The 24180-nt window shown below is 43.1% G+C and overlaps 1 protein-coding gene and 1 long non-coding RNA gene across 2 annotated transcripts; both read right to left on the bottom strand.

Moving 5' to 3' along the window:
• Positions 1-307: 307 nt before the first annotated feature.
• LOC123106599 (uncharacterized) lies at positions 308-16655 on the bottom strand. Its single transcript, XR_006451410.1, has 2 exons — positions 1833-16655; positions 308-651 (listed from the first exon to the last, which is right to left on the bottom strand). It is a non-coding gene; the product is annotated as an uncharacterized lncRNA (long non-coding RNA).
• Positions 16656-21265: 4610 nt separating this feature from the next.
• LOC123106576 (co-chaperone protein p23-1) lies at positions 21266-23767 on the bottom strand. Its single transcript, XM_044528693.1, has 6 exons — positions 23563-23767; positions 22800-22986; positions 22553-22712; positions 22426-22454; positions 22258-22348; positions 21266-21606 (listed from the first exon to the last, which is right to left on the bottom strand). The coding sequence occupies exons 1-6, from the start codon at positions 23565-23567 to the stop codon at positions 21527-21529; spliced, it is 552 nt and encodes a 183-aa protein (XP_044384628.1). The 5' UTR covers positions 23568-23767; the 3' UTR covers positions 21266-21526.
• Between the last annotated feature and the right edge of the window lie 413 nt (positions 23768-24180).

Below are 24180 nucleotides of genomic sequence, written 5' to 3'. Positions count from 1 at the left end.
TCTTTGTATGATGGGAGAAAGTGCTGAGACACAAGTGTATGCCCAGGCCTATGAGAAGCATCAGTGAAACAGAGGTTGGCAGTACTCTAGCAATTATCACTGTAGCCTTGCACTCTCTGACCTAACATCATGTGGTTCTAATAGAACTGTGGTGACATCAACACTTGACATGTAGCAATAATTGAATTCACAAGATTAATTGAGATGAGCGAGCCGCCATGTCAAATCTAAGCAATGGTACCCCTTTTGGGAGATGGATCTAGAAATCAGATAAAAGTTGGGAGAGCAAACTGCAGAGTTTTAAAAATAGCGAACTGACCAAACTATGCATTCTCAAGCAAATTCAACAAAGGAGGACATGGTTGTTGCTGCTTCAAGAAACTAGAAGTTCATTACAAGATAATCCATTCACCCGCTTACACATGCGAACAACACGGGGAAATTATCAAGCATATACTATCCAAAGCAAACAAGCACCACTACAAAAGCTTCCCAAGGCTCATGTGAGTATGTCATCTCCAACTCCAAGTGGTGTGGTCATGTTTCATGTTGATGAAAGCGGCATCCTGCCCTTATCCATATTCAATCCTACATCGTCAATGAGCCACATCTGAGTGGCCCACCTTTTCTCTCTTTCTGCAACTTCCCATTCTGCAAACATAGATTTGTAAGTGTGATCGCAAAAAGGAGATGGCATGATAGTATATAAAACCACCAGTTAGCCATAAGCATAATTAGATGTAACATTCTAGTGTTAGATAGCACACAAAGTTTGCTCACAGCTGAACAATCAAATATAATTTTCAATCTGATTAGACATTCAAGCAGTGTTGTGCCCAAATCACAAAAAAAGAAAGAGGAAAAAGAACTTATAGATGTACCCGGTGGATGGTAGAAACTCACGTTCCGAATCAAAGTATGGTAGCAGATATTTTGCATTGACTTTGAACCATAGGCTCACACGGAGAACAGTCACATTGTGTCATAAGGTGATAACTATAAAGCCCATACCATGTGAAAGAGTAAATTTACATATATTCATAGTCTGTTTTCTCCTATGAGCGCTTAATTGTCTTGTGACTGTAGCCATGGATAAAGTCAATGCAACTGGCCCATAAAAAAAGTGTTCCTCGACAATGAAAAAGAATTCTTAAGGCAGAAAGGCACACATTCGCAAGTGAAGCTTCTACTAGTACCGACCAACCATTGTTTGCTCATTCTGTAAAATGACCATGTTAAAACTCATTTATATGACGCTACAAATAGATAAAAATATCAACAGCATTGATGAAAACTCAAACTACAATGTACGTCATACATGGCCTCTGTTCTCACATTTAATCTTGGTGAAGATGAAACATAATTTTAAAATTTTAGTAGTTTGAGATAGCATCGAAGATTAGAGCAGTAGCGAAAACCTCAAACTCCAGCCTAGCATTACAGTGTTAGAAGAAATCTGTAGCGCTGATTATAGGAATTAAAGCATATTAAGGACATTTTATTTAGCTTCAGCTGTCGGCTGTGAAAAGAAACCAGCTCAACAAATAGAAGCTGAACTTTTAATTTCAGTATATCTTAGGAAATGATAGAAGCACAACTCTGCAATATATCAAGTTTTATATGATTGATACATTGATAAGTGTGCAGCGGTTCTGCTCCATGCTGAATAATGACTATAACAAAGGGAAATAATGGGGTTTAGACACATCACACATTGACATATTGGGGGAAAACCAGTGGAAATGGGGTATCATAAATCCTTAAAACTGAAATTTGTCACTGTGCTCCAAATGTTCTGAACCAACTATTAACAGACAGGAATGCAAATTTACCTGTGAGCGCAAGGAACGATGCTTGCTTCAAAGCAGATCCCAAACAAATCTGTGCAAAATCAAACACTAACCAGACTTTGAGATAATGATATATGCAATGACAATACATCAAATCAAGAAAATCAGTCTGCGAGACACCCTTACAGCACAAGACGTCTCCTCCCTCACCTGCTTCCTTGGCAGATCCGGAGTTCTCCTACCCATCCACCAAAGAAGCCTTTTAATTTTCCTCCTTATCTCCTTGTCATCTTCAAATTAACAGCAGATCAATTATTTCCAAACAAAAAACTGGAAAACATCCCAAGGTTTGCAACCATATCCTCCTATATTTAGATTAGCCACCTTAAAATAAATTTTATCCAATTTATTACAGCAAGAGAGAGGGAGAAACCATGTCATGCACCATCTCTACATATTAGTTTTCAATCATGGGGCAATACACTATAGAAGGCATTTCTATACTTCGAACCACCATCCAAAAGACCAATCTTGGTGTATAGAACCAGTATCAGGACTTCATGGAGAGTTCTGAAGCACAAATCATAACCAATATACTAATTTAAAACCACTAACAAGCAATACAGAAAGAAACCAACAATGCTTTGGCCACTTCAAAACCTTCACCCTGGTAAAGGGCTACCACTTTGAGATTGGAACTCAAATGCAAGCTGATTTACAACAGTGATCGCTTGTGATAAATCATGAAACACCAAAGAATTTCCCCTGCTGAGGTGAAAAGCAAAGCAACAAGCTAAGAACATACTACAAAAGTAATGAAAAATCAACAGAGCAAACTTAATCATAATCAGATGAAACCACAGCAAATGCGCAAAATTGGTTAATCAAACCAAAAAATGATGCAAAATCTGAACATAAGAGACAGCAATGCTACTGAAGGGTCCCCATCAAGCCAACAGAGACGGATCTGGAAGATGCAACTGAAAATAAATATATGCATGCAAATTTGGCCAGTAATTAGTGTAACATATGAAAAAGAAACATCATGCCCTCAGGTGCCATGGATGTAGCAATTCATTGATGGCACAAGATATGATCTCCCTTTTGTTCATAAGGCATGTGAACATTGATCTGGTGTGAGCTGCTGCTCCTGCTGCATCGGGGGGGGGGGGGGGGGGACAGGATCAAGTCCAAGTGCCATTCTCTACATTTTCATTTTTCATCATTGGGCGATGCATTATAGAAGCCAACAGTTGCATGATACTATCCACCATCAAGAACAAAATGAAACATCACGATTCTGTCACAATAGAAATTAAGTGCAAGCCACATGCCCACAATTGGGATATTAATTGGGTCAAGGTGTAATATGAGGTTTCGCAAAGAGACATACGAAAAAAACACAAAGTGGTAACAAAGCAGAAAGAAAATCAACAAACATAGACAAGACATTTGATGACTAAATGCGGATGTTGCGTATGTTGCTTTACTATAGAAGAACCAACCTGCATCTGAGAATGGCAAATGGAATGTTTATGATACATATGACACGTGACACAACAATACTGATCGCACAAAGAAATAAATAATATGAATGTATGAAAAATTATCCTCAGATGAAATAGTATCATCTGTCAGACTGTGATCCTCTGCCATCATATCTGACGACATGGCAGGGGGATGTGAGTGATTTTGTTCCATTGATTGTGGAACAATGATTCAGCACTAGCTAATGCAACGAAAAGTCCGAACTGATGGAAAGAGCTAGCAATCCACATACACACTTCAGCACCATGAAGCACATAACTTTATTCAAAACACTAGCCTAAACCTTAGCTAATACTCCCTCCGTTCCTAAATATAAGTCTTTTTAGAGATTTCACTACAAACTACATACGGACGTATATAGACACATTTAAGAGTGTAGATTCACTCATTTTGATTTGTATGTAGTCCATAGTATAATCTCTAGAAAGACTTATATTTAGGAACGGAGGGAGTATATACCAAGATAATGAAATAAGAGAAGCAAAGCGTGCACACTGGCTGTTAGGCAGTGAGCACATGCAAAAGAGTTCGATTCCATTGAAAATACCAACAAGGTTGTATTACAATATGGCCCTCAGATTTCAGTTTCATCACAGGCTAATGCAGCAGGCTTCAAAGCTGGCACTTGGGCGTGCCTTGGTTCACCGGTATAGCACATGAGTTGCCAGAGACAACAACAATCGAGTGAAGAAGAAGAAGAAGCAGCAGAAGCAGAAGAAGAACACCTTTTGCCAGGCGTCAGTGCCAAAGCTTCGGCAGAAGCAACGGTTGATCCAAGACACATGCCTCAGCGCCCAGAACAGAGAAGACGGTGCTGCATTAGCCATTTTCAGGGGCTTCAACTTTGCGAAGGCAACAGCTGGCCCTGTTTGGAGCTCAAATCTAAGCCGATCCATCCATGCATGCATGAGGGCTCCATTGTAATCATCATTGGGCCAAGGGCAAATCTAAGTAGCAAGCAAAATATATAGCAGTAGAACTGCACTACAAAATAAACCAAGAAAACAAAACTATACTAAGATCGATCAGATCAAATAGCCAAAGCGAAGGCAAACAACAACAAAATAGATACTAGAAACATAACAAACAAATTAACAGAACAAGCCTGACCATGACCAGATGAAACAAGCAAATTCACGAAACTGAAGCCAAATGGCAATAATGTAAAATCTTCTAAACATAAGAGAAAGGAATGCAAATTAAGGATTTTTATCAAGCCAATATATACAGATCTGGAAGATGAAACTGAAAATAAATATATCAAACAAAGGTTTACCGGTAATTTGTGTAAGATGACAAAAATGAAGCCTGTGCCTTCAGTTGTTCAAGTTATATCTGCTGTCAGCACACACAGACACATGCACGCGCGTGCCCATGTAATGTGCCATCTCTACATATTACTCCCTCCGTCCCGTAATGTAAGACGTTTTTTCACACTAGTGTAGTGTCACAAAACGTCTTGCATTATGGGACGGAGGGAGTAGTTTTCATCATTGGGCAATACATTGTAGAAGGCATTACTAATTGGTGTATAGAACCAGTATCAGAACTTCATGGACAATTTTGAAGCACAAATCATAAACAAAATACTAACTTAAAACCACTAATGAACATTACAGACAGTGATCAGTCGTGATAAAGGACAATGAACATTACAAACAATGCTTTGGCCATTTCAAAACCTTCACCCTGGTAAAGGGCTACCACTTCAAGATCGGAACTCAAATGCAAGCTGATTTACAACGGTGATCAGTCGTGATAAATCATGAAACACCAAAGATTTTCCTCCGCTGAGGTGAAGAGCAAAACAACAAGCTAAGAAGGTACTGCAAAAGTAATGAAGAAATCACAGAGCAAACTTAATCATAATCAGATGGAACCACAACAAATGCACAAAAATGATGAAGCAAAGCGAAAATGATGCAAAATCTGAACGTAAGAGACAGAAATGTTATTGAAGGAAGATGAAATTGAAAATAAATATATCCATGCAAATTTTGCCGGTTATTAGTGTAAGGTAAAGAAATGTCATGCCCTCAGGTGCCTAGATGTAGCATCCATTGATGGCACAAGAAATGATCTCCCTTTTGTCCATAAGGCATGTGAAAGATTGATCTGGTGTGAACTGCTGCTGCTGTTGCTGTTGCATGTGCCATCACGCATCACGCAGAGAGAGAGAGAGAGAGAGAGAGAGAGAGAGGGAGAGAGAGATCATGTCCAAGTGCCATCTCTACATTTTCAAAATGGAACATCATGATTCTGTCACAATAGAAATTAAGTGCAAATGAAGGGTTAAGATCAAATAGCCAAAGCAAAACAAAGCAAGAAACAAGAAGATACTAGAAACATAATAAACAAATTAACAGAACAAACCTGTCCATGATCTGACGCAAATTCAAAAGGTTCAGGAAGCCAAATGGCAATAATGCAAAATCTAAGCATACGAGATAGCAGTGCAAATGAAGGGTTCGCATCAAGCAAATGTATACAGATCTGGAACATGAAACCAAATAAATATATCAAACAGAGATCATGAGAGAGAGAGAGAGAGAGAGAGAGAGAGAGTTAGTTCATGTCATGTGCCATCTCTTGACATTAGTTTCCATCATTAGGCAATACATGCTTCTAACCACCATCCCCCAAAAATACCATCATGATATAGTCAAAAACCAAAACAGAAATTTTGGTGCAAAGCCAAAAGTTCACAGTTAGGATCTTATTAAATGGAAGATGTAATAAGTTAAACTGGTAACAAAAGTAACTGGAAGAAAAACAGAAAACAAATCATAAGTGTTTTAATCACTACTATAAGAACGTTTTTCAAGCTATGTTAGCTTGAAAAATGTTCTTACATTATGGGACGGAGGGAGTGTTTCGGTAGCAAAAGCATGTCGTATTTCCTACAAAAGAGCCAACTGGATTCAAGAATGGCAAATGAACAGTTCTTGAAATGACACTTGACACAGAATAAGGTAAAAGATACTAAAGCAAGAATATAGATGTACAAAAAATGAACCTCAGATGGACTGGTAACATCTGTCAGTGTGATCCTACACCATCATATCTACTCCCTCCGTTCCTAAATATAAGCCTTTTTAGAGATTTCAATAAGAACTACATTCGGATGTATATAGACATATTTTAGACTGTAGATTCACTCATTTTGCTTCGTATGTAGTCCGCATTGGAATCTCTAGAAAGGCTTATATTTAGGAATGGAGGGAGTAACACACAAGGGATGGGTGTGGCTGATTCAGTGCGACCAGTTAATTATCTTACCAAAACACCAGCCTAGATATCAGCAAAGACAGGCAGGCGCACATGCATGGCCCAAAGCAGTGCTTCACACACTGTGAGTTCGCGTTCCACCATTGCACACTGCACAACAGTATAACACCATGTGCAAGCTGACTGTTTTACAGTGAGTCCACACAAAAGAGTTTGATTCAAATAAAAATCCCTAGAATTCGTATTACAACATGGCCCTCAGATTTCACGTTCATAAAGGCTAATGCAACGGGCTTCAAAGGCTTCAAAGCTGGCACCGCGACAGTGGCGGGCTTCAAAGCTGGCACTGTGACGTGAGCTGGTATAAAGAGAAAGAAGGGAACCATCCCATCAGTCAGTGGCGGAGCTTGAGCAAAAGCAACGGCTAACCCATCATCAGTCAACGCCTAGAACAGAGAAGGCCAGCACTGTATTAGCCATTTCAGGGGCTTCAACCTTGCGAATGCAACGGCTGATCCCATTTCAAGCTCAAACCTGAGCCGATCAATCGATCTATCTATCCATCCCCACATGGGCCTTTCACCCTAATCATCATCAGGCCAAGAGAAAGGAAAAATCCATGCAACAAGCAAAACATAGGATACACTACGAATGCACAAAACAAACCACGAAAGTAAATCTAAGCCGAGATCAATTAGAACAAAGCATCAAACCACCAGAAAGCCGGAGGAAACAAAGAGGAAAATAGCCATAGGAGATTAGCGCGGGTGATTCAGTACTTACTTACTTACTTACGAAGCCTTTTATCCCAAACAAGTTGGGGTAGGCTAGATATGAAACCCTTTCACGAGGACTTCCCAGGAGGTCACCCATCCTAGTACTACTCTCGCCCAAATGGGTTTCATACCCAAAAGACTGGCTAGTTTTTACGTTGGCTCGCCAAGCCTATCACAACCCTTAGATATGAAACCCTTTCACGAGGACTTCCTAGGAGGTCACCCATCCTAGTACTATTCTCGCTCAAATGGGTTTCATACCTATGGGACTGGCTAGTTTTTACGTTGGCTCGCCAAGCCTATCACAACCCTCCTCCTTTACCCGGGCTTGGGACCGGCTATGCCGCGGGTGATTCAGTGCAATCGATTAATTATCCTACCAAATCACTAGCCTAGGAGTGCTCCACACATTGTAAGGTGGCATTCCATTCCACCACTGCATTGCATACCACACTACAATATAACACAATGTGCAGAGGCTGTCTGTTTTACAGTGTGTGACCTTGCAAAAGAGTTCGATTCAGACGAAAATACCGAGAAATCGGCATCACAACATGGCCCTCAGATTGCAGTTTCATCGTAGGCTAATGCGGCTGGCTCCAAAGCTGGCACCGGGGTGTGTCTGGGTGAACCAAAAGAAGAGGCGAGGCAAGGCCATGGCAAAAGTGCGGCGACGGCAACGACGATGAAGAGAAGGACGGAGAGGTAGACCTCAACAAGGGCCGGCCCTAGGTCAGTGGCAGAGCTTCAGCGGAAGCAACGGCTGACCCAGACACAGGCCTCAGCGCCCAGAAGAGAGAAGCCAGTGCCGCATTAGCCATTTCTGATCGCTTTTCGAGTTCAGATCTGAGCCGATCTATCGATCCATCCATCCATCCACATCCCCTCATTGGGGGTTTCAATTCAGCCTAATCGTCATCGGGCCAATACAAGGGAAAATCCATGCAGCATGCGAAAATATACTACAAATCATGAGACAGACTACCAAAGTACATCTACGCCGAGACACATGCTTCTAACCACCATCCCCAAAAAATACCATCATGATATAGTCAAAAACTCAAAACAGAAATTTTGGTGCAAAGCCCAAAGTTCACAATTAGGATCTTATTAAATGGAAGATGTAATACGAAGATAAACTGGTAAGAAAAGTAACTGAAAGAAAAACAGAAAACAAATCAGAAGTGTTTTAATCACTATTTCTGTAGCAAAAGCATGTCATATTTCCTACAAAAGAGCCAACTGGATTCAAGAATGGCAAATGAACAGTTCTTGAAATGACACATGACACAGAATAAGGTAAAAGAAACGAAAACAAGAATATAGATGTACAAAAAATGAATCTCAGATGGACTGGTAAGATCTGTCAGTGTGATTCTACGCCATCATATCTAACACACAAGGGATGAATGTGGCTGATTCAGTGCGACCAGTTAATTATCCAAAACACTAGCCTAGATCTCAGCAAAGACAGGCAGGCGCACATGCATGGCCCAAAGCAGTGCTTCACACACTGTGAGTTCGCATTCCACCATTGCGCACTACACAACAGTATAACACCATGTGCAAGCTGTTTTACAGTGAGTCCACACAAAAGAGTTCGATTCAAATGAAAATCCCGAAAATTCGTATGACAACATGGCCCTCAGATTTCAGGTTCATCAAAGGCTAATGCAGCGGGCTTCAAAGCTGGCACTGTGATGTATCTGGGTGGACCGATGGAGAAGACCAGGCAATGGTGCTGGTGGTGGTGGTGGTGACAACGACGAGACGGCAGCGACAGCTGTGTCACCATGTGGTGACACATGAGCTGGTAGAAAGAGAAGGAAGGGAACCATCCCATCAGTCAGTGGCGGAGCTTGAGCAAAAGCAACGGCTAACCCAAGCACACATGCCTCAGCGCCTAGAACAGAGAAGGCCAGTGCTGTGTTAGCCATTTCAGGGGCTTCAACCTTGCGAATGCAGCGGCCGATCCCATTTCAAGCTCAAACCTGAGCCGATCAATCGATCTATCTATCCATCCCCACATGGGCCTTTCACCCTAATCATCACCAGGCCAAGAGAAAGGAAAAATCCATGTAGCAAGCGAAAACATAGTATACACTACAAATGCACAAAGCAAACCATGAAAGTAAGTCTAAGCCGAGACCGATCAGAACAAAGCATCAAACCACCAGAAAGCCGAAGGAAACAAAGAGGGAAATAGCCACAGGAGATTACCGCGGGTGATTCAGTGCAATCGATCAATTATCCTACCAAATCACTAGCCAAGGAGTGCTCCACACACTGTAAGATGGCATTCCATTCCACCATTGCATTGCATACGACAATATAACACAATGTGCAGAAGCTGTCTGTTTTACAGTGTGTGTGACATTGCAAGAGAGTTCGATTCGGACAAAAATACCAAGAATTCTGCATCACAACATGTCCCTCAGATTTCAGTTTCATCGCAGGCTAATGCCGCGGGCTCCAAAGCCGGCACTGGGGCGTGTCTGGGTGACCGAAAGAAGTGGCGAGGCGTGGCGTGGCCATGGCAAAAGTGCGGCGCGACGGCGAGGAGTAGGACAAGGACGGAGAGGCAGACATCAACAAGGCCCAGCCCTAGGTCAGTGGCAGAGCTTCAGCGGAAGCAACGGCTGACCCAGACACGGGCCTTAGCACCCAGAACAGAGAAGCCAGCGCCGCATTAGCCATTTCAGGGGGCTTCATTCAACCTTGCAACGCAACGGCTGATCGCTTTTCGAGCTCAGATCTGAGCCGATAAATCTATCTATCCATCCATCCACATCCCCACATTGGGGGTTTCAGCCTAATCATCATCGGGCCAATCCAAGGGAAAATCCATGCAGCATGCAGAAAATATAGTACTACTAGTAGACTACAAATCACCAAACAGACTACGACCAAAGTACATCTACACCGAGATCGACCAGAACAAAGCATCAAACCGCTGGAGAGCCGAAGGAATCGAAGGGGGAAATAGACGTAGGAGACGGGGCAATTTTGAAGCACAAATCATAACCAAAACACTAACTTAAAACCACTAATAAACATTACAGACAGAAACCACCAAATGATTTGGCCATTTCAAAACCTTAACCCTGGTAAAGGGCTACCACTTCGAGATCGGAACTCAAATGCAAGCTGATTTACAACAGTGATCAGTCGTGATAAATCATGAAACACCAAAGATTTTCCTCCACTGAGGTGAAAAGCAAAACAACAAGCTAAGAAGGTACTAGAAAAGTAATGAAGAAATCACAGAGCAAACTTGATCATAATCAGATGGAACCACAACAAATGCACAAAAATGATGAAGCAAAGCGAAAATGATGCAAATCTGAACGTAAGAGACAGCAATGCTATTGAAGGAAGATGAAATTGAAAATAAATATATCCATGCAAAATTTGCCGGTTATTAGTGTAAGGTAAAGAAATGTCATGCCCTCAGGTGCCATAGATGTACCATTCATTGATGGCACAAGAAATGATCTCCCTTTTGTCCATAAGGCATGTGAAAGATTGATCTGGTGTGAACTGCTGCTGCTGCTGCTGCATGTGCCATTACGCATCACGCAGAGAGAGAGAGAGAGAGAGAGAGAGAGGGGGGGGGAGGAGGAGGAGGAAGGACAGGGAGGAGAGAATCATGTCGAAATCTCTACATTTTCAATTTTCATCATCGGGCGATGTATAGAAGAGAACACTTATATGATTCTATCCACCATCAAGAACAAAATGAAACATCACATTCTGTCACAATAGAAATTAACATAATCTAAGCATAAGAAACAGCAGTGCAAATGAAGGGTTCGCATCAAACAAATATATACAGATCTGGAAGATGAAACCAGCTAAATATGTCAAACAAAACTTCGCCAATTATTTGTGGTATGAAAAATGAAGCCCGTGCCTTCACATGTTCAAATATGTAGCATTCATTGATGGCACAAGAGATGATCTTCAATTCACCCGTAAGCGCATGAAGAAAGGTATATCCGCTGTCAATGTGTGTGTGTGTGTGTGTGTGTGTGTGTGTGTGTGCGCCCACACGCACACATGAGAGAGAGAAGCGAGGAGGGATCATGGCATGTCCCATCTCTTGACATTAGTTTTCATCATTACGCAATACATGCTTCTAAACACCATCCCAAAAAAAACGCCATCATGATATAGTCAAAAACTCAAAACAGAAATTTTGGTGCAAAGCCAAAAGTTCAGAGTTGGGATCTTATTAAATGGAAGATGTAATATGAGGTTAAACTGGTAAGAAAAGTAACTAAAAGAAAAACAGAAAACAAATCAAAAGTGTTTTAATCACTATTTCTGTAGCAAAAGCATGTTATATTTCCTACAAAACAGCCAACCTGCATTCAAGAATGGCAAATGAACAGTTCTTGAAATGACAGGTGACACGGAATAAGGTAAAAGAAACGAAAACAAGAATATAGATGTATAAAAAACGAACCTCAGATGGACTGGTAACATCTGTCAGTGTGATCCTACGCCATCATATCTAGCACGCGAGGGATGGGTGTGGCTGATTCAGTGCGACCAGTTAATTATCTTACCAAAATACTAGCCTAGATCTCGGCAAAGACAGGCAGGTGCACATGCATGGCCAAAAGCACTGCTTTACACATTGTGAGTACGCGTTCCACCATTGCCCACTTCACAACAGTCTAACACCATGTGCAAGCTGGCTGTTTTACAGTGAGTCCACACAAAACAGTTCGATTCGAAAGAAAATCCCGAGAATTCGTATTACAACATGGCCCTCAGATTTCAGGTTCAAAGGCTAATGTAGAGGGCTTCAAAGCTGGCACTGTGACGTGTCTGGGTGGACCATAGAGAAGACCAGGCAATGGTGGTGGTGGTGAAGACAAGGACGCCGACAGTGAGCTGGTAGGAAGAGAAGGAAGAAGGGAACCAGCCCATCAGTCAGTGGCGGAGCTTGAGCAAAAGCAATGGCTAACCCAAGCACATGCCTCAGCGCCTAGAACAGAGAAGGCCGGCGCTGTATTAGCCATTTCAGGGGCTTCAACCTTGCGAATGCAGCGGCTGATCCCGTTCCAAGATCAAACCTGAGGCGATCAATCAATCTATCCATCCATCCCAACATGGGCCTTTCACCCTAATCATCATCAGGCCAAGAGAAAGGAAAATGCATGCAACAAGCGAATAGTATACACTACAAACGCACAAAACAAACCACGAAAGTAAATCTAAGCCAAGATCGATCAGAACAAAGCATCAAACCACAAGAAAGCCGAAGGAAACAGACAGGAAAATAGCCATAGGAGATTAGCGCAGGTGATTCAGTGCAATCAGTTAATTATCCTACCAAATCACTAGCCTAGGAGTGCTCCACACATTGTAAGATGGCATCCCATTCCACCATTGTATTGCATACTACACTACAATGTAATACAATGTGCAAAAGCTGCGTGTTTTGCAGTGTGACCATGCAGAAGAGTTCGACTTAGACGAAAATACCGAGAATTCTGTATGACAACATGGCCCTCAGATTTCAGTTTCGTCGTAGGCTAATGCGGCGGGCTCCAAAGCCGGCACTGGGGTGTGTCTGGGTGAACCGAAAGAAGTGGCGAGGCGAGGCAAGGCCATGGCAAAAGTGCGACGGCGACGACGACGAGGAGAAGGACGGAGATGTAGACCTCAACAAGGGCCGGCCCTAGGTCAGTGGCAGAGCTTCAGCGGAAGCAACGGCTGACCCAGACACAGGCCTCAGCGCCAAGAACAGAGAAGCCAGCGCCGCATTAGCCATTTCAGGGGCTTAATTCAACCTTGCAACGCAACGGCTGATCCCTTTCGAGCTCAGATCTGAGCCGGTCTATCTATCCATCCATCCATCCACATCCCCGCATTGGGGGTTTCAGTAAATCATCATCGGGCCAATCCAAGGGAAAATCCATGCAGCATGCGGAAAATATAGTACTACTAGTACACTACAAATCACCAAACAGACTACAACCAAAGTACATCTACACCGAGATCGACCGGAACAAAGCATCAAACCATCGGAGAGCCGAAGGAATCGAAGGGGGAAATAGACGTAGGAGATGGGCAATTTTGAAGCACAAATCATAACCAAAATACTAACTTAAAACCACTAATAAACATTACAGACAGAAACCAACAATGCTTTGGCCAATTCAAAACCTTCTCCCTGGTAAGGGGCTACCACTTCTGTTATCGGAACTCAAATGCAAACTGATTTACAACAGTGATCAGTCGTGATAAATCATGAAACACCAAAGATTTTCCTCCACTGAGGTGAATAGCAAAACAAAAAGCTAAGAAGGTACTACAGAAGTAATGAAGAAATCACAGAGCAAACTTAATCATAATCAGATGGAACCACAACAAATGCACAAAAATGATGAAGCAAAAGCGAAAATGATGCAAAATCTGAACGTAAGAGACAACAATGCTATTGAAGGAAAATGAAATTGAAAATAAATATATCCATGCAAATTTTGCCGGTTTTCAGAATAAGGTAAAGAAACGTCATGCCCTCAGGTGCCATAGATGTAGCATTCATTGATGGCACAAGAAATGATCTCCCTTTTGTCCATAAGGCATGTGAAAGATTGAACTGCTGCTGCTGTTGCTGCCGCATGTGCCATTACGCATCACGCAGAGAGAGAGAGAGAGAGAGAGAGAGAGAGAGAGAGAGGAGGAGGAGGAGGAGGACAGGGAGGAGAGGATCATGCCCAAGTGCCATCTCTACATTTTCAATTTTCATCATCGGGTGATGTATAGAAGAGAACACTTATATGATTCTATCCACCATCAAGAACAAAATGAAACATCACGATTCTGTCACAGTAGAAATTAACATAATCTAAGCATAAGAAATAACAGTGCAAATGAAGGGTTCGCATCAAACAAATATATACAGATCTGGAAGATGAAACCAAATAAATATGTCAAACATAACTTCGCCAATAATTTGTGATATGAAAATGAAGCCCTGTGCCTTCACATGTTCAAATATGTAGCATTCATTGATGGCACAAGAGATGAAATTCAATTCACCTGTAAGGGCATGAAGAAAGGTAGATCCGCTGCCAAAGTACGTGCGCGCGCACACACACATGAGAGAGAGAGAAGGGGGAGGGATCATGTCATGTTCCATCTCTTGACATTAGTTTTCATCATTAGGCAATACATGCTTCTAACCACCATCCTCAAAAAATACCATCATGATATAGTCAAAAACTCAAAACCGAAATTTTGGTGCAAAGCCAAAAGTTCACAGTTGGTTTCTTATTAAATGGAAGATGTAATGTAATATGAGGTTAAACTGGTAAGAGAAGTAACTGAAAGAAAAACAGAAAACAAATCAAAAGTGTTCTAATCACTATTTCTGTAGCAAAAGCATGTCATATTTCCTAGTACAAAACAGCCAACCTGCATTCAAGAATGGCAAATGAACAGTTCTTGAAATGACAGGTGACACAGAATAAGGTAAAAGAAACAAAAACAAGAATATAGATGTATAAAAAATGAACCTCAGATGGACTGGTAACATCTGTCAGTGTGATCCTAGGCCATCATGTGTAGCACACGAGGGATGGGTGTGGCTGATTCAGTACGACCAGTTAATTATCTTACCAAAACACTAGCCTGGATCTCAGCAAAGACAGGCAGGCGCACATGCATGGCCCAAAGCACTGCTTTACACATTGTGAGTTCCCGTTCCACCATTGCCCACTACACAATAGTATAACACCATGTGCAAGCTGGCTGTTTTACAGTGAGTCCACACAAAACAGTTCGATTCAAATGAAAATACCGAGAATTCGCATAACAACATGGCCCTCAGATTTCAGGTTCATCAAAGGCTAATGCAGCGGGCTTCAAAGCTGGCACTGTGATGTGTCTGGGTGGACCGATGGAGAAGACCAGGCAATGGTGGTGGTGGTGGTGGTGGAGAAGAAGGGAACCATCCCATCAGTCAGTGGCGGAGCTTGAGCAAAAGCAGCTGCTAACCCAAGCACACATGCCTCAGCGCCTAGAACAGAGAAGGCCAGCGCTGTATTAGCCATTTCAGGGGCTTCAACCTTGCGAATGCAACGGCTGGTCCCATTTCAAGCTCAAACCTGAGCCGATCAATTGATCTATCTATCCATTCCCACATGGGCCTTTCATCCTAATCATCATCAGGCCAAGAGAAAGGAAAAATCCATGTAGAAAGCAAAAACATAGTATAAACTACAAATGCACAAAGCAAACCACGAAAGTAAATCTAAGCTGAGATCGATTAGAACAAAGCATCATACCACCAGAAAGCCGGAGGAAACAAAGAGGAAAATAGCCATAGGAGATTAGCGCGGGTGATTCAGTGCAATCGATTAATTATCCTACCAAATCACTAGCCTAGGAGTGCTCCACACACTGTAAGATGGCATTCCATTCCACCATTGCATTGCATACGACAATATAACACAATGTGCAGAAGCTGTCTGGTTTACAGTGTGTGTGGCATTGCAAGAGAGTTCGATCCGGACGAAAATATACCGAGAATTCTGCATCACAACATGGCCCTCAGATTTCAGTTTTCATCGCGGGCTAATGCGGCTGGCTCCAAAGCCGGCACTGGGGCGTGCCTGGTGAACCGAAAGAAGTGGCGAGGCGTGGCGTGGCCATGGCAAAAGTACGGCGGCGACGACGGCAAGGAGTAGGAGAAGGACGGAGAGGCAGACCTCAACAAGGGCCGGCCCTAGGTCAGTGGCAGAGCTTCAGCAGAAGATACGGCTGACCCAGACACAGGCCTCAGCGCCCAGAACAGAGAAGCCAGCGCCGCATTAGCCATTTCTGATCGCTTTTCGTGCTCAGATCTGAGCCGATCTATCCCCGCATTGGGGGTTTCAGCCTAATCATCACCGGGCCAATTCCAAGGGAAAATCCATGCAGCATGCAAAAATTATACTAGGAGTGGACTACAAATCACCAAACAGACTACCAAAGTACGTACATCTACGCCGAGATCGAGCGGAACAAAGCATCAACCCACCGGAAAGCCGGGGGAATCGAGGGGGGAAACAGGCGTGGGAGACGGGGGCAATGCGGCGGAGAACTTCCCGCCGAAGCGAAGGGCCCGATGCCGGCGGCGGCGGCCGAGCAGATCCGGAGCCCTGCCGGACTCCCCGAGGCGGGCGGAGGGCGCGAGGGGTGGGGTTTCTCCACCCAGGGCAGCGACGCTGGCACCGAAACCCTCGCCGCTCCGGTCTCCACCCCACCCGTGCTCTCTCCCCTCTCTGTCACTCTGTGTGCGCCAATCACTCGGTTCTGCTTGGGCAATAATCAACCCTTGGTAGTACATTGATTATATGCCACTCTTTAGAGCATCTCTCCGTGCGAGTGTACGGCCCGACCCGTTTTTCCGGTCAGACCAGAGCCCACACAGTCGCTTGGCCCGTAAATTATTTTACGGTGGCCCGCAAATCGCCCCCTCCCCATGCGATATATCTACGTGTTTGCCGCGAGGATACGGGCCGAAACCCTATCCCTCCGCCGCCATGAATCCTCAATCCCCTCTCCAATTTCTCGCCGTCGGCGAGCTAAAACCACTACCCCCCACCCATCTGCGCCGATGTCGAGCTCTAGTTGTCACGGTGGCGGTGAAGACCTGAAGCGCAAGCGTTGCGTCATCGCCGATGCGGCGCGCAAGCGCTTGGCAAAGCGATGCACGAACTGCCGGCTCCCGGTGCCATCGTCTCTCCTCCGTCGCGGGACGGGGGAGTACGATCGCCGCCATGCGCGCCTCTTCAACGCGGGGAGCTCGTCGGTGCGCCGCTGCTGCCAGTGAAGAGGGAGCACGGCGAGCTCGCTCCGCTCCGTGTCATCAAGATCGAGGGAGGGGAGGAGCCCCCGCGCAGCCGCGACGTCACCGGCCCGAAGGAATACCTCGCCAGGCCAAACACGGACGCCTTCGAAGCGGCGCTCACCGAGCGCTCTGCGCACGAACAGGAGGAGGAGAACGCACGTCGCCGGGGGGGACGAGGAGCTCAACGACCTCGGCTCAATTGCGCCACGAGCAGGAGGAGCAAGACAAGAAGTACGTCGATTGTGTCTCCTCGGACAACGACGAGTGAGCGGAGGAGGAATGGCGGTGAGCTTCGATTTTGCGAATGTGGTAGGGCCGTACCCAGTTGCGAATGCACTATATAAAATAACTTCCTACATAGCGATGATCAATCCATGAATGTGGTTGTGTTCTCCACTTCTTATCGGAATATTTTTTTCAAAATTTTCGGTTTCAAATACTGACTCTGTTCGGCCGCAGCCATGCGCGACCTGTAAATCTTCGATTTCTCGACCCTTATCCGCGATAAGGGCCGCTGGTATACGGGGTCTGTTAGAGATGCTCTTACTTTGTAAGAGCACGCAGAGGCGTGGCGACACGCCGTACTGGTTATGAAGCCTGTGTGTGGATGTGTTGTTTTTGTTATAGAAGAATAAGAGGTAAATACACTAGAAGTCTTAGAACTTGCGCATAGCGGCCAGTTTGGTGCATAAACTTGTAAAATACATGCTTCTGATCCGCTAACTTGCATGGACGTGCAAATACGGTCACATTTTATATACACGGACGTATCTATAAGCTGCATGGCACGCCAGCATCGCTGGGGCCCATTGTCAGCCACGGTAACAGTTCTCATATGGTAGATTTGCAAAAAAAAAAATGAATTATTTTATTCACGTATTGGGCCCTGCAAATAAAGTAAAAAACCAAAGAGAAAAGATGATGGGTTTCGAACACATGACCTGCAGCTAATAAAATGGCGTGGACAGCCACCAGACAGATAACATTTCATGTTCTACTAGCACCACTACAACTTATATTCTATCAACACGGACTGAAAAAATTAAAGAATTACAATTCGAACCTGTGACCTCGTGGAGTACTGGCCGCTATTCAAAAGAAGAATGTTCCAAAGAGCTAAACTTTTTATATCTTGTTCTCTCTTTTGTTCTATGTAAGAAATACAACTTATATATATTCACAAAAAAAACATATATTCTAGTGTTTGTGACCTACCAAAAACGTTCATGCATTACAAATAAAGGTACATGGCATTTTAAATAATATTTAAACATTGTTTTGAGTTGGATAATATTCAAATATTGTAAATATATACAGGCTCGTACGTACTACTCCCTTTGTCCACGTCTTATAATATGGTACGGAGAGAGCACTATATAGCCATATATGCATAACTAGCTACATGCATGGTGCAAAAAACATGCATGGTACCATACTAAACATTACTCTTTATATATGTTAAGCATTTTTCAAATACATAATTAATTTTTTTTTCAAATATATGTTTTGATATATACTTTTACACACATATTTTACATTTTTTGTATACAACATAAACATTTTTATACACTATCCAAATAGATTATTAACATTTTTAAAAAAATATATGTTTTGATGTCGATATTTTTCATACACATTATCTGTTTCAGGTATACATCTAAAGAGATTTATATACTTGTTTTCTAAACATATGATAATATTTATTCAAATACAAGATTTTGAACCTATTTCAAATATATGTTAAACATTTTTGGATGATACAAAATATTTTTAAACTATGTGAACAGTTTTTTACATTTTATTAATATTTTTAAATGTCATAAATATTTTTTGAAATGCATGAACATTTTTAAATGCAGCGTATGTTTTTTTAGTTACACAAATATATATCTTACAATGTTTAAATATTATCTAAGATTTCTCGTACCTTTTTTTTGTAACGCATGGACATTTTTGGATGGTCACAACACGAGAATCTATGTTTTTTTGTATTTCTTACATTGAACAAAAGACATAAGAACATAAACAGTGTTTATATATTTATAACATTATGTGCAATTGTAGCCTGATGGTTTGCTTAGTCATGGACGGCCACGATTTCACAGGTTCGAATTGTCGGGATCCTGTTTTTCGGGTTTGATTTCTTCTTTAATTTTTCAGTCCCTGTTGATAAAATGGTGGCTGTACACAGGATACTTTTTTTTGAGGGATAATACACGGGGTACTTTCAGCGGCTGGTATTGGGTTCGAAATCCACCTCTGCCAATGTTTTATTTATTTTATTTGAGTGGCCCAGTGTATGAACAAAAAGGTGTGTGCTTTTCTACAAATCTATCATGCAAGAACTATTACCGTGGCTGACAGCGGGCCTTTACCATGCTGGACTACCAAGTAGGCAGTAGATACGTCCGCGTACATAAAATGTGACCGTATTTGCACCTTCATGCAAGTCCGTGGACCAGAAACACGTATTTTACAAGTTTGTGCACTAAACTGACCGCCACACGCAAGTCCTAAGATTCTTAGTGTATTTACCTCGAAGAATAACTAAACCTATGGATGTGTTGTTTTTGTTATAGAAGAATAACTAAACCCCCAACACCCCCAACTCTACCATCTCATGTTTTTTAGAAGTATCTTTCCACATGCTTATCTGATACTCTAATAAAAAAAATAGAACAATCTAGATTCTAGAGAGGTAAGACCCAGGTCTTTTGCAAGATTCTTCCAGAAAGCTAGGAAGGGGTCAGATTCTCCCAACTAAGAACCAAGTTGGATCTTGTCTAATATGATTCTAGGAAAGGAAATACATATTCAAATATATTTTCCCATGCTTTTATATATTTAAGTGACGTGCAAAGCACATACAATTTACTATTCCCTCCGTCCGGAAATACTTGTCATCAAAATGAATAAAAGGGGATGTATCTAGATGTATTTTAGTTCTACATACATTCATTTTGATGACAAGTGTTTTCGGACGGAGCTAGTAGTAAACAAAAGGTGCAGAATAACGTTGAACACTACAGATAGCCCCAGGCCAGAAGGCACCAACACCACCTCTACTCCGTGCCAGTGAAGAGGGAGCACGGCGAGCTCACTCCACTCCGCGCCATCAAGATCGAAGGAAGGGAGGAGCCCCCGCGCAGCTGCGACGTCACCAGCCTGAAGGACTACCTCGCCGGGCCGAACACGGACGCCTTCGAAGCGGTGCTCGCCGAGCGCTCTGCGCGCGAACAAGAGGAGAGGAGGCACGTCGCCTGGGGGGCGAGGAGCTCAGCGACCTCGGCTCAATTGCGCCGCGAGCAGGAGGAGCAAGACAAGAAGTACATCGATCTTGTCTCCTCCGACAACGACGAGTGAGCGGAGGAGGGATGGCAGTGAGCTCCGATTTTGCGAATGTAGTAGGGCCGCACCCGGTGCGAATGCACTATGTAAAATAACTTTCTATATAGCGATGATCAACCCATGAATGTAGTTGTGTTCTCCACTTCTTATCGGAATACTTTTAAAGAAAATCGGTTTCAAATACGGACTCTGTTTGGCCGCACAGCAACGCGCGACCCATAAATCTCCGATTTCTCGGCCCTTATCCGCAATAAGGGCCGTATACGGGGTCTTTTAGAGATACTCTTAGACATGGCGACACGCCACACTGGTTATGAAGCCTGTGTGTGTGGATGTGTTGGTTATGAAGCCTGTGTGTGTGGATGTGTTGTTTTTGTTATAGAAGAATAACTGAACCCCCAATTCTACCATCTCATGTTTTTTAAAAGTACCTTTCGACATGCTTATCTGATACTCCAATAAAAAGAGACTAGAACAATCTATTCTAGAGAGATAAGACCCAGGTCTTTTGAAAGATTCTCCCGGAGTCTGACCCCTCATTAACTTCTTTCAGAATCTTTGACACCATTTGTTTTAGAATCCTAGCTAATTAGACCCTAACTAAATAGGATAATAAAACAAATGCGGCTCAAAGATTCTGAGCGAAGCTAGGAAGGGGTCAGGTTCTGGGAGAATCTTACAAAACTGGGACTAATAACCAACAAGTTGGATCTTGTCTAATATGATTCTAGGAAAGGAAATACATATTCAAATGTATTTTCCCATGCTTTTATATATTTAAGTGACGTGCAAAGCACATACAATTTACTAGTAAACAAAAGGTGCAGAATAACGTTGAACACTACAGATAGCCCCGGGCCAAAAGCTACCAACACCCACCTCTACTACCCAACTTCAGGGGCACACCAAAATTCTACCTCGCGTCTAGAAACAGATCTCATAACCATGATAAGTTGTAACGATCGATGCCATCGCCTCCAATCTTATGGCTTTGCTTCTGCACCAGCAGCTGATGGAGCTTCCCCTCCCTTGCTCCCCGGCTCTGTCTCAGCATCTACATCACCTGCATTTACAGCAACATGGTTAGTAGTTCAGCACACAGTACTACCCATAAAATCCAAGAGTCGAGACCAACTCCACAAGTTCTTTGTGTTTTTTCGAAATGGTCAAGTTATTTATGCTAGGTTGCAGTAAATAGACCAAATCAAAATTTTGTATTTTTTTTTTGAGAAAACGCAAAAGACTCTTTGCGTTTCATTTCATTGAAAAGATGAGAAGGTACAATCCTCCTAGGAGGTGGTGGTTACAAGAGTTGTCACCCTATCAGTGAACATCCCAGTTAGTGAATTTTGTAATAATTCACAGAAGAGAAAGCCAGCCAAAGTCTTTCTGTACTGTTCTTGGAACAGATGGTTAATACAGTCGCCTCAACTTGCATTGAACAACACTGGACAGAGTTCGACACTTCCACAGGCATGTGTACTGAAGATATGTCTATGCTACTCTCGCATTGGACCTCCAGAAAAACTGAGGGTTCACCACTAAAAGGCTAAATAATTAAGAGTAGGATTCAGCAAAATGTCTTACTAGTATCCTCGTTCTGAACATTATCAGCATGGCACTAATCAAATAGCAGGACAGCAAATATGAAGCCTTGAACAGGCACATGCTTCCCAAACAAATTGTGGGGTGCAAGATAAACATCATAAGCTACCTTTGTTAGCACTGTCGACCACATTGTCTTCATCATCATCCTCCTCAATCTCATCATCATCATCGTCATCACCACCTCCCATGTCCAGCTTCTGCAAACACAAAGAACAATGAGAAGCCTTGCTAACATTTACTTGGTAACCGAAGAAAGATTGTACCAGGCCCATACCGAGAAGTCCATATCACCAAAGTCACCAACTGCGAGACAGATAACCTGAGGTCAGTTCACCCCGAACAGGGTAGTATAGTATATAGGACCTACCCAAACAAACACATGTTTGAACCACAGAACTTACATCCAGCGTCTTCATCATCCTCATCTTGCCATTTATCCCAGTCAACCTTGAGGAACACAGGCGGCCTGCCTTCCTTCTTGAGCAGCCTAGGCCACCACTTGGCCTCAGCTTTCTTGACAAGGTAGCATATAGCCCTCGGGGCAACAGCCGCTTGGCTCTCCTGCATGTAAATAAATAACAGCAGTTGATTAGCATGTAAAAAGTGCACCCAAGAAGATGACATTTGTGAGTAATTGCAGACACCAACCTCAACGCTGACAGCATCAAAGAGCTCAAGGTCAAGCTCATACTGCATGCCATCAGCAGGGGCCTTTGCCGAGAAGTTGAAATGGCCATCAGGCCTCAAGTTGAGCTTCACATCCTTGGCGTCGGGCAGCTCAATCGTCAGGTAAACCTTGTCCAGCCTCTGCGCCCACTTGGTGCTCGGGTGGCGACTGCACTCAAAACAATCACCATCAGGATTTTGATCAAATCTCGTCTCTACGACCGCGACAATCATCATCAATCAATAAGAAGATGGCCAGCCAATTTGTTGGCCAAAAACTGGCAACTTTTTGTGAGGTTGGCTTGGCCAGCCAAACAAACGGTGATTAATCAGCCAATCATGCTCTGGAACGCCAAAACAGGGCATCCCTTTGAGCAAAAACCTAGGATATCACAAATCGCAACGACACGCATGCTTGTGCCTAACAATAACCAAGAAATACAGTAGTAACTTACAAGGCGCAATGTCCAGACTGCAAAGTCCCGACTTCCAGAGCCATGATCCAATCTAATCTAACTGACTAAACAAACTAGTACTACTGTCTGTATATGACAGACAGACAAGAAGACCATATGCAGAATCCTACTGTAAATAACCAAACTAAAATAGCAGCGCCCCGTCAATCAATCCCATCCGAGCCCAGCCCGGTCAGCCGGCGGCGGCGACCTACCACCACGCGACCGCACATGAATCTCGTCAATTAGAACAAGAGAACGCCCAGAGAAGGATCGCGAGCGGCTATCACCTCATGCTTGCTTGCTGGAGGATATCTCGCTCCTGCTGCGCCGGGATCTACGGTTTAGGGTTCAGATGAGTCGCGGCTCCAGGACCAGGAGGAGAGAGAGAGCGCCTGCCTGAGGAGAGACGGAGGAAACAACGAGCGGCGGAGTGGAAGGGGATAGGAGGGAAGTCAATGAGGGCAAAACCGTAAATACGAGCTGGCTTAGCTGCTTCGGCAAGGCTCTAGATCGTTCGATGTCCTTCGGGTTTCAAAGTCCTATCTCTGATTTTTCTTTTTTCTTTTTGAGATTTTCTTGTTTTCCTTTTTTGACATCATCTACTCTGATTTATTTTTTATAAATTGTTTGAATTGCTTATCACATATGTCACGTGGTATTAAGCTGTAGCAATATACTTTTCAGAGTCCAAAGTTCCGTTTTCTGAAACTAGTACCTAGAGCTGAGAGGGCTTGTGCCGCGGCGTCGAATCAACACATTTTTCTTTGGATGATGATGAAAGAATAAAAATTGAAGTGGAACTATATGTATATTTGATGGTTTATGGTTATTTGCAGAGCCTGTTGTAGGCTACATTATTCTTGTCCTATACTTCCTTTTCAAGCAATATAGTATTTCATGGCTTA

This window comes from Triticum aestivum, chromosome 1B, assembly GCF_018294505.1.
Source record: "Triticum aestivum cultivar Chinese Spring chromosome 1B, IWGSC CS RefSeq v2.1, whole genome shotgun sequence".
NCBI lineage: Eukaryota > Viridiplantae > Streptophyta > Magnoliopsida > Poales > Poaceae > Triticum > Triticum aestivum.
This window is presented reverse-complemented; position numbering and strand designations above follow the sequence as displayed.